A 12,323-nucleotide genomic window follows, 5' to 3' on the forward strand; every position below is an offset into this window, starting at 1 on the left:
AAAGGGCTTTATGGCTCTAGCCTTGGTATGATAAATCAGTAAAAAAAATAAATGATTCTTGGCTGTTTCTGGTATTATCTAATCCTTACTTATTGTTCTCTGCTGCACCTAAAAAGTAAACAGGATGTCTTAAAAATGCAGCTGAAGACCTGACACTTGAGTTATCTATCAAGCCATTTGTCGTTTAGCCTATCAATAAATACAACATTTATCAAGTTCAGATCAATGCAATGCTTTAAATACAATAAAAAAATTAACTGAATTTTCCATTGGCGCTCAGCAGAACAGGATAATAATATTAAAAAAGAAAACACTTCCTAATTAGGGAGAGTTTTCCATTTTACTAATACAATAAAAAAGCTTTTATAACTCATTCCTAAGAAAAAGAACAAAATACTGACTAAGCTAACCTGCTGAAAGTAGCGAGAAGCAGCTATTCTGCTAACCATACGCAGAATCTTCTTGCCAGTGCCTCCACCTTGTGATGCTGCACTGTAACCACAAACTTCGGAACAGTCACCAAACAACATACATACACTTTCATATACACAACAATTTATGAACAGTATTTTGCATAGATTTATAAGCTGATTATACAGGTACAGGGCAATAAAGATGAAAGATTCATTTCAAGCATTTCAGTGACACTAATCTTTATTTACAACTACTAGAACTCTAATATTTCTAACACTTCAATATGAAAACAGTAGATAACAACTCAGGCACAGAGCAGGGACTGAGTGACAGACAGGCACATTGAAAAAAGTTTGGGAGACAAAACAATAATATATATACACACACACACACACACACACACACACACACACACACACCTGGATTCTCCTTATCAAATCCCGTTATAACCGTGAGCGATCGGCGAGCGGTGCACGGCAGAGAATGGAGAGGCAAAGCCACCATGCAGGGGAGCCGCTCAAGGCATCGCTAACAATGAACAGACAGGACAGACGAACAAGTAGGGGACAACAGACACTACGACCAACCAGGACACAACACAAGGCAAGCAAGCAAGAATGGTGGTGATAAACATGGCGAGACAACAACAACGCAGGTAGACTCCAAACAATGGCAGTATGTATCTCAACACACAGAAGTGGAACGCAGTACGTCCGAAACGCATACATGAACTACGTGAGTACCAGACTGCCGGGGTAGTGCTGCTCGACTGCCTAAATACATGACAGCGGGAAACGTGATTGGCCGTGGACTTCACGTGATACGGAAAGTGGCGCACTCACAGAGTGAGGCTCATGGCACAGGTGCGTGCCGGAGCACAAAGACCCCTAGTGGATATCCAGGTTCATACCCTCTGGTGCGCCTTCAACTTCTGTGCCTTCCAACAGCAGATCCCTCTCCCATAAAACCTGTGTGTAAGGTCGGAAATGCCCCGGACGGTGCCCTGATGGGTGGAAGGAACAGAGGAAGATCCTGTGTTGTTGACCGCCAGGGATGCACTGAAAGAGCAGTCAGTGCAATCCATCAAAATGTCACCGGAGGGCAGGGCATCGCACGGTGCCTCCGATCTTCGTGGATGCGGGAAGGAGTGCCAGTGTGCCTGCGGGGAGCTGGCAGCCATTGGCAGTGGGGCCGACTCAAGGGCCTCATGCACACCAGGAGGAGGCGGAGGGCTGCGGGACTTGAGGTGCCATGAAGGGGTACGAGGCCGGAGTTGGTTATGGTGGCAGTGATTGAGCCCCTTCTGTGTCTGTACTGACGTCACACGCCGCCTGTGGCTCACAACTACTTGGCAGGAGTCCAAGCAGCCTTTCCCCCAAAACGAGCAGGCCCACACAGCAATGCCCAAGGTGTAGCCCTGAGACGGTTGGAAGCAGGGCTGAGAAGGTGACGATGTCAGCAGATGGAGCGGGGTCCGTGGTTGCTGCATGTGGGGGAGTTCAGCTGGACTATGACCGTCAATCAGCATGGTATGATAAGTGCTCAGGAATAAGGTGAGGGCTGACGTGGTGGCAGAGGATTCAACCGCTTTTGTCAGCTGTTGTTTAAACGTCCTTACCAGTTGTTCTGCTGTGCCATTGGAGGATGGATTGAACGGAGAGGTGCAGACGTGTTTGATACCATTGGCCACACAGAATGCGTGGAAGGAGGCTGCCGTGAAATGGGGGCCATTATCAGATACCAAAGTACGAGGTAGGCCTTCGATGGTGAGTACTTGAACCAAGGCCGTGAGTGTGGCATCAGTCATGGTGGACGCCATGTACACCACATGTGTGTGTCTGGAGTATGCATCCACAATGAGTAACCACATCAATCCCAAGAACAGGGCCGCAAAATCAACATAGATGCAGTCCCAGGGCCAGTGAGGTGTGGCCCAGGGTGTAAATGACTGCTAAGGGCTGGCCTGGTGATGCGCACACACCGTGTACCCAAGGACCAAACATTCGATGTCGCCATTGATGCCGGGCTAATATACATGCCAGCGAGCCAATGCCTTCTTGTGGGACATCCCCCAATGTCCACAATGTAGCAAGTGAAGGATGTGGTGGCACAAACTGTGTGGAATGATCACCTGATGAGTATCAGCCTCTGTGGCCAACAGAAGTATACTCGTCATAGCCGAGAGCTTGTGTGAGAGGTGCCGCCAGGGGCTAAACTCAGTTTTCAACCAGTGAGGCAGATAGGTGGGCCACCATGGGTCACGTAGCAGAGATACTGCCGCAGAATGGGGTCCCGGCGTGTGGCAGAGGCAACCTGTGCAGCCGTGACAGGAAATCTGTCCAGTGTATATTGGCAGGCCGTATCAGTGTGAAAGCAGAGGACTTCCTGCTGGCCAAACTCGGGATCAGGCCTCGAGGGGAGACATGGCAAAGTATCTGCATTGAAGTGTTGAGAGTTGCTGAGAGGATAACATAAGTGTAATTGTGTAAGAACAGTGCCCAGCACTGGAGACATTGAACAGTTCACTCTGGGAAGTGTGTGTATGGGCCGAATAGGATAACCAAAGCCTTGTGATCAGTGAGGACAGTGAACTTTGTCCCAAACAGACAGATGTGAAACTTCTGAATGGAAAACACAATCGCCAAAGCCTCTTTCTCAATCAGAGAATAGTTCCGTTGTGCTGGGGATAGCACCTTGGTGACATATGCAATGGGCTGTTCTGAGCCATCCTCACTCCTGTGAGCCAGGACTGCCGCAATACCATGGGCCAAAGCATTGGGCACCACAACCAAGGGGTGGTCCGGAGAGAAGGGAGTCAGGCAAGGGGTGGACTTGAGCATAGTTTTCAAGAGGAGAAAAGTCGATCAAAGGCAGAGGTCCAGTTGAAAGGCACCCCTTTGTGATGAAAGTGATTGAGGGGCTTTGCAATGTCAGCAGCCTGGGGTAAAAACCTTAAGTAGTAGTAAACCTCGCCCAGAAAAAACCTGGAGGTCAGATAAATCCTTGGGGTGGGGAAGGGAGTTGATGACCACGACACTGTGATCCGACAGATGAATGCCATCTTTACTGAGCCAGTTCCCCAGGTATTCGACTTCCGGTTGAAAGAAACTACACTTTTCCAGCTGACAGCTTAAGCCTGCGGCCTATGGGGATGTGAAACAAGGTACCTAGGTTTTAGGTCATGGTGTGTAAGGCCAGTGACCAAAATGTCATCGACATAACTGACACAAGCCAGGATGGGCTGTGTGAGCTGCTCCAGGTACCTCTGGAAAATGGCTGGCGCTGAGGAAATACCAAATGGAAGGGAATTGTATTTATATAATCCGAAAGGCATGTTGATGACAACGATGCTCTAGGATTTCTCATTTATGGGTAATTGGTGGTAAGCCTCTGCCAGGTCGATCTTATAGAAGGACTCACCAATTGCAAGTTTAGTGATAAGGTCTTCCTTCCGGGGAATGGGATAAGTTCCAACCAGGGACTGTGCATTGACTGTAAATCTGAAATCCCCACATAGGTGAAGGGAGCCACTGGGCTTCAGATCACCACTAATGAGGTTGCCCAAGCACTTGCTTTCATGGGATCGATGATGACAGCAGCCTGCAGTCGATCAAGCTCTTGCTTACTGCTTGACATAAGGTCACCGGCATGGGTCGAGCCTAGAAAACAGCATAAGAGCAATGTGCGCCTGGAAGTACGAAGCACACCCTAAGTCACACTGAAACAGAGAGGCATAGGCCAAGCACAGATCGTCGAGGTTCTGGAAAGGGACAGCAGTGGAAACAACCTTAAATTCATCAGAAATTGAAAAGCAAAACAGTGTGAAAGCATCAAGCCCAAAAATTATTGAAGTCGAGGGATGGTCAACCACTAGTAGGGTCAGGAGCCAGGCAACTTTATAGATGGCCGGGACTGCGAACTGTCCACGGAGTGTGATAGGACCGTCACTGTACATAATTAATGACCGAGAGGTGGGAGACAGCCCCGGTGAACCTAGGCATGTATACATCGCAAGATTGCACAAGGAGATGGTGGCCCCCCATATCGACCTGGAAACAAATGTCCATGTTAAAAATGAAAAGCATGAGGAACAATTTCCGTGTCAATGGAGGACCCAGTGGAATGACTGATAGCAGCGTATGCACGGTACCCTGATGCCCCATGGGTGAGGGGCGGGAGCAGGTTTTGAGCAGCTGCAACAGACAGATTGGAGATGGCCATCTTTCTGACAGAGCATGCAAGTCTTCTAGTGATGGGGACAGTCTGCATGAGAGTGGGCGGACAAGCACTGCGGGCAAGACGGAAGTGAACCACGGGACTGCCGACGAGGGGCGACCAGCGGCTCCTAAGCCATAGAGACATCGGACAAGGAGAAGTCTTGCGACGTTTCTGTGTGTGGACTGTACCACGATGATGGCGTGAGGGAGGTCCCCACGGGGAGAACTCTACTGTTGCCACATGTTACCCCACCATGAGACACTTGTTTAACGCTTGTGCGATTTCAAAACAGTGAGCTACACACAGAATGTCTTCCAGCGAGGGGTTACAGAGTTTCAATGCAGCCATGCAGATCTCTGGATCAGGTGCCAGTTGAACGACAGCATCGCAAATCAAGGAGTCAACATACAACACTTTGGCAAAGCTGATTGGTGCAAGTGAAGTCGCAATTGTGGCTGAGACCCTGCAAGTCCATGAACCAAGAGCGGTGTGACTGACTTGGCTGTTTATGGTACTGCTGGAACTCAAGCAAAGACTCCATGATATTGTATTGCACAGAATAGTAGTCAGTCAGCAGCAGACATTTCTTGTTAAAGGAGAGAGCCAAGGGGTCTGGCAATGGTACCAACTTGCGGAGCATAAAGAATGTGTTTGGTGACGCCCAGGACAAGAATAACAACCACTGTAGGGAGTCATCCGTGACCTGAAATGCTGTGAAATGTTGCTTCACACAATGCAAGTATTTTTCCCAGTCTTCCTTAGCATTGTTAAAGGGCGGAAACAACGGCGAACGTGGGGAAGTGTCAGAAACCAGGACACCCAGGAGATAGTGCAGTGCGGCGTCCTGTGCCTTGACTTTGTCCATCAGCAACTGCAAGGATTGCTGTAAGACGTCTAATTGGCACTGCTGCTGCTACTGCTGCATGAGCAGCTGCTGTTGCTCCAGGAGACAGACCCAACTTAGCCTCCATGCTACTGAACCTTTTACCTCATTGCTAATGTTATAACCGCGAGCGACCGATGAGCTGTGTACGGCAGAGAATGGAGACGCGAAGCCGCCAGGTGGGGGAGCCGCTGGGGGTATCACTAACAACGAAGAGACAGGAACGACAAACACTTAGGGGACAACAGACACTACAACAGACCACCACACGACACGAGGTAAGCAAGCAAGAACAGAGGCGATAAACACGGCAAGACAACAATAACACAGGAACACTCCAAACAATGACAGTATGTATCTCAACACAAGGAAATGGAATGCAGTATGGGAGAGATGCACAGCAAACTACAGCGAGTACCAGACTGCCAGACTAGTTGGTTGTTTTGGGGAGGAAGACCAGACAGCGGGGTCATCGGTCTCATCGGATTAGGGAAGGATGGGGAAGGAAGTCGGCCGTGCCCTTTCAAAGGAACCATCCCGGCATTTGCCTGGAGCGATTTAGGGAAATCACGGAAAACCTAAATCAGGATGGCCGGATGCGGGATTGAACCGTCGTCCTCCCGAATGCGAGTCCAGTATGCTAACCACTGCGCCACCTCGCTCGGTGGTCGGACTAGTGCCACATGGCCATCTAAATACATAACTGTGGGAAACGCTACTGGCCGCAGACTTCACATGGAATGGAGAGTTGTGCACTCGCACGGCGAAGCTCGCGGCACAGGCACATGCTGGAGCAGAGACCCCTAGTGGGTATCCAGGTCCATACCATCTCGCACGCATTCAATTTCTGATCCTTCTGACACCAGAAATCCCATTTTTCTGCTAAATTAAACACTCTGTTTTTGACTTTCTCTCTACAAAGAGTACAGAAATATTTCATACTTACGTTTCTTCCTCAGATGTACTTTTATTGTGTACTTCACTTTCCTCCTCTGATGATTCTGCAGAGTCATCCAGATCACTGTCAAACATTGGTGAACCCCTACAAAAAGTAATTATAGTTACAAATAATTATAGTAATTAAAAGCTATGCAGTAATAATAATGTAACTGATAATGAGAACCTGTAGTTAATTATATGAATATCTATATGACATGCATCAAGCAATTATAGGTTAATTATTACCTTTCCTCACTCTTGTTTATTGTTTCCATCCTGAAATTCTTACTAGTGCAATCACATTACATACACATGTGAGAAAAAGTAACATGGACTCACTGTAATAGAAGTAGCAAGAGAGAAAAGTTTTCCCCACTCCAACAGTGTTTTTAAATTCAAATTTTACATACAAATTTGAAAAATAATGCCACATGGTTTTAACTACAGATAATGTCTCATCTGTTAAATTCCACTGACACCATCAAAAGACTTTATTCAGTACACCAAAATTACACTTTGATAACAACAGCATTATATAAATACCTTTTTTCAGTGAATGAATATTCACTTTTCATTGTTGATTTTGATTCGATGCCAATTTTCTTCAGCTTCATAAGGTTCAATTTAGTTTCCAAGGTCAGACAAAACAGTCCCTGGTAAGTAACATCCAGATCCATCCAGAGACCACGTTCATCGAGCACAGGAAGAGATGCTCGGTGGATGAGGGGAATTGTGTCACCCACGTCTAGTTCCGACACAAGGAGTTCTTCCAAAAACACAGGAAGCTGAAAATCATTAAATATGGTAAGTAACACTTATTAGCAAATTAAAATTATTGCTTTCCTCAAATTAACAATAATAAATTGTAACTTAATTACTTGTTACACAGATAATTTCTATGACACGCTGGAATGATATGAAACCAGTAAGATTACAGGTTATTTAATGTAACTGAATACACACCAGTCACAAGAATTTGCGGAACATGTTTTTGGGCATCTGCCATACTCCATTGAGCAATAATTGAGTACTGGGTATGTTAGCAAATTACACGTTTATCTTTCATAAATTAAACATACAAAAATTATTCCATCCTTGGACATTTACATATTAAGAACTGAAATTTCCTATAGGTTTCGAAACCAAAGTGAAAGCAATCATTCATCCAATCATCTTCGGTGCTTTCCATTGGACTTTGAGATCTTCAATAACACGTATGTCCTCTGTGAGTGTTTATCAATGCCTAACACCTACATGGCATGCTCCACATAGGCCTAAGGTCCCCCTGAGGTATCCATTCCCATTCTTCAATGAGTGCCCTTAACAGTACTTGGCAAGTCTATGGTAGATAGGATGACCACAAACACATTTGTCAAGCATGTGCCACACAGGTTAGATGGGTTTTAGGTCAGGAGTCACTGGGGGCCATTCCATTACTTCAACATGAAGGCTTCACAAGAGATCCCTGGTGACACCCACCACATGTGCCCTGGTATTATCATGCTTGAGAGGAGTTTATCACCACCACCATATGCAGCAGCCACCATGTGGTCCAACAGGATCTGTTCCTCGTACTGCATGGCGGTAACATCACCATGGAAAATGACCCAATCTGTATGGCTGTCAGTACTGATAAAACCCACATTCTCAAAGAACCTTGGCCAAATCTGTTGATTTCCTGGACAACATCTGGCAGTTGCTGCTAGTTATGGCATCTACACACACAAACAAGACTGTCACCTTGTGCTAGAAGGTACTGGCGGAATTAAAGTTGTGAGGACGGGGCATGAGTCGTGCTTGGGTAGCTCAGCCGGTAGAGCAATTGCCCGCAAAAGGCAAAGGTCCTGAGTTCGAGTCTCGGTCCGGCACACAGTTTTAATCTGCCAGGAAGTTTTATTTAAAGTAAATAACACGTTTCACCAGTGGCAAATTTGCCAGTTAAAATGGGAATGGCAGACCTGACGGCGAGCTGCAAAATGTTGTCATGTCAAGTGGAATACCTGATGAGTACAACTGGGTCATTACACCCTTTCTTGTAATGTTTTCCGTACAGTCTGACTGGTTATAGAGGCTCCCGTGGCCCTTCTGAGATGGTCTTGCAGTACTCTGACAGCAATTGTATAATGCCACAATGCACAGGTGACCTGATATCAATCTCCACGTGGGTCTGTAATGCATCGGTGACCTTCTCCAAATGCCTTGTGTATCTACCTGTGTTCCCATACCGTGTCCACAACTTATGGATGGAAGAGGGAAAGACATTGATATCTGCATGAACTCGAGGGAAAGTCTACCCTCATTAGATAAAACAGACTGCCCTAGCAACTTTCAATGCATTAAGATACCACAGTGCATGTTCTTTGTTGGGTAAAATGTCCACATGGATGGTAAATGATTAGTTGTTGAGTACACCAAAAGCAAATCAGCCTCTGATGCATGTTTTCCCCTTCTTTTTTTGAGCAGTGTATATGGGTACATATCATCAGTTTACAGGTCAGTACATCCACTTGTGAAAATAGTTTAATGACAGCAAACTTTTGTTAAGTCCACCATGATCAATTTGAGGAGCATACTATTCGAATATTCCACAACAATTTTATCTGTCTTGATTGCAAATTACTTTTCAGACCCCCAGTTTCAGTTGCTGAAAATCATCTAAAAAAGAAAAGTCCTATACATAAATTTTGTATATTTATGATGAGTTTTGTGGTCAAGCAAATAAGATTTGAACTAAAGATTCAAATCGCATGAACCACATCTTGATCTCATCCAAATTTATAAAATTTTTACAAAGTCGGGCAAAGAATGAATAGGCTATCGAAGAAGAGAGATAATTGCAAAGAAATATTCCTGAATATTTAAAGTTCTGTAGAATGAAATTTTCACTCTACAACGGAGTGTGCGCTGATATGAAACTTCCTGGCAGATTAAAACTGTGTGCCGGACCGAGACTCGAACTAAGGACCTGTGAGGACAGGGGGTGAGTCGTGCTTGGGTAACTCAGGTGGTAGAGCAATTGCCCGCGAAAGGCAAAGGTCCCGAGTTCGATTCTCGGTCCGGCACACAGTTCTAATCTGCCAGGAAGTTTCATATCAGCGCACACTCCACTGTAGAGTGAAAATTTCATTCTAGAAACATCCCCCAGGCTGTGGCTAAGGCATGTCTCCACAATATCCTTTCTTTCAGGACTGCTAGTTCTGCAAGGTTCGCAGAAGAGCTTCTGTAAAGTTTGGAAGGTAGGAGACGAGGTACTGGCGGAATTAAAGTTGTGAGGACGGGGCATGAGTCGTGCTTGGGTAGCTCAGCCGGTAGAGCAATTGCCCGCGAAAGGCAAAGGTCCTGAGTTCGAGTCTCGGTCCGGCACACAGTTTTAATCTGCCAGGAAGTTTTATTTAAAGTTATGGTTACTAACACCTTCCCACTAGCACAGACAGTAAATGCCAGAATTTAACTTCCTTTATAAGCTGAAGATACAAATGTGGGTATCATATTAAATAAAAGATTCTCTTCATGCAATTTTGTATTCCTCTTTTCAAAAAAATAGGAGAGACAGAGACACAGACAACTAAGTTCTTTTTGTGGCACAGTTACTTTTAATTATTTTACATTCTGTATGCTTATGACATGTACGATAACAGCTTTCCTTTCCTAGATCTGAGGATGACTGTTTAGCATTTCTAATTAGTAATTTGAATCATAACGTGATCAAAACAAATAAAAATTTTATTGTTATTCTTGTGTGCTGTATATGCTACACTTTCTCACTCATTTCTCACTTGTGTACTCCATTTTGTTTTGAGTTATGTGTTATTCAATATTTTCTTTTCTTATTTTGAAACAAGTGAACAGACTACACCTGGTCTATCACCGGGTTCGAATGCAACTCTTACTGCGTTGGTAGGGATCAACGATCCACAAGACCATTATGCCAGTTCTGCTTTCGCAGGAGCACAAACCCTGGGCACAGGCTGCCAGCCCTGAGGGAGAGGGCTTGTTCCCCATACTGCTCCTCTCCCCTCACAGAGTCAGAAGTTTTTGTTTGTTTACATATGCGGCCAGCTGCCAGGATATAGTTTCTGCATAGTACCACTGAACCAGTTAACCCTAAAATTTGAGTAAGTGTAGCTAATATGTCTGATTCATAAAAAGGCCTAGCACTGGTTTTAAATTTTCAGTTGTTAAGAGATGATAGCCAATTCTGATGCTGCTATTAACTTTCAACAAGAACGCTGAACATTCCAAGATTTTTGTGGCAACTTTTAAAATAATGGAGAGGCAACCATTCCATTCCCTGCACTTCCCACCCTGCCACCCACTTTACTATCAAAGAACTCTCCTATTACAGTCCCTTTGCCAATATTTTCCAAATTTCCACTCCTCATCCTTCCTTCCCACTGTTCCCACAAGGTGCACCACAACATGGTGCATTACACTGCAACCACTCCGGACCTGTCAGACCACTATCATGGTATTTCCCTTCCATCGGACAATCAATATTTTTCACAGGCAGAAACTGAGGCCTCCTTCACTGCCAGTATTCTCTGTCCATCTAAAATCACTTGGTCCTTAGCACTACATTTGGTAATGAAGAACAACAGGACCTGGCACCCAAGCAGTGATTATCAGCAGCTCAATGCGAGAACCATTCCTGAACACTTCCCCATAACAATCTTATGGAGTTATAGTGATGACATTTCAGGCTCCACTACCTTCAGTAAGATCGACTGTGCCAAAGCTTTCGCACAGATTCCAGTTGCACAAGAGGACATTAACAAAACATCCATAACAACACCTTTTAGCCTTTTCAAGAGCACCTTTATGATCTTCAACCTCCACAATGCAGTGCAAATTGACAACATTCCCTAGGCAATGCCCTCCACTGTGCACCGGGCTCTTTTGTATACTTCACATCGTCATTTACTCCCACGATATAACAGAACACTGAAAGCATCTCAGAGAAATTTCTGCCTACCTCAAAAAAGCAGGAGTCATTTTTAATCTGGAGAAATGTGTTTTCAGAGTAACCAAAATAGAATTCCTAGGACATATCATTTCTTCTTCCGGCTCTGGACCTCTTCCCAAAATATTCAGAGTGATCTTCAAATATCTATGCCCTACAACATGTATCGAACTTCAGAGACTTCTCCGGATGGTCAACTTTTTAAGACGATTATCCAAAATGGAGCTTCTTTTCAGGAGCCTTCACAGCCACACTGCAAGGCAACCAAATTGAGGGTCACAAGCCCATGCCATGAATGCTACCCATGACAGCACCAAATGTGACCTCAACTAATGCAGCCCTTCTGGCACAATCCCACCCCACCATCCTACTCACTACTATCACAGACTCAAGTCAATCTGCGATCGGCGCTGTCTTTCAACAATACATTGGGGACACTTTAAAGCTGCTGGTTTTCTTCTCAGCTACGCTCTCCAAGCCCCAGTGTAAATGGGATGCATGTGAGAAGGAATTGTTTGCCATCTATGAAGCAGTGGAGTACTTCTGTTCTTCATTGAACACCATCCTCTTCCAACACGGTTTTGTCAGAAAGATGGCATTCAAATGTCACTCCGACAGTTTTACCAAAAGTAATACACTGCAAAATTTTCAACTGATATATGTCATGCATCCATTGCAGATAACACCGCCACCGGACACAGTCACTTCTATGGCCTCAGTCCTCTGTCAGATTACGATGCCCAAGCAAAGGCCTAGTCCACCAACCCTGCCCTAGCCATACTGCATCAGGAACCAAATATTGACCTTCTTCTCCAACTCCACTAGGTGCCCGGTATGGGACCTTCCCCTGCCTTCCACAAGCTGGCATATGATTGCCTATAGGGCCTAGCACACCATGGCATCTGCTGC

The 12,323-nt window shown here is 45.3% G+C and overlaps 1 protein-coding gene across 5 annotated transcripts in view; it reads right to left on the reverse strand.

Moving 5' to 3' along the window:
* The window catches only part of LOC126194848 (testis-expressed protein 2), a 407,145-nt gene that overhangs the window by 96,326 nt on the left and 298,496 nt on the right, over positions 1-12,323 (reverse strand). For all 5 annotated transcript variants that reach the window (XM_049933193.1, XM_049933191.1, XM_049933190.1 and 2 more), the window contains exons 10-12: positions 6,998-7,239; positions 6,462-6,557; positions 411-492 (exon numbers count right to left, since the gene is read on the reverse strand). In XM_049933193.1, the coding sequence (XP_049789150.1) occupies positions 411-492; positions 6,462-6,557; positions 6,998-7,239 (420 nt within the window). The remainder of the gene's footprint in view (positions 1-410; positions 493-6,461; positions 6,558-6,997; positions 7,240-12,323) is intronic.

Source organism: Schistocerca nitens, chromosome 7, assembly GCF_023898315.1.
Source record: "Schistocerca nitens isolate TAMUIC-IGC-003100 chromosome 7, iqSchNite1.1, whole genome shotgun sequence".
NCBI lineage: Eukaryota > Metazoa > Arthropoda > Insecta > Orthoptera > Acrididae > Schistocerca > Schistocerca nitens.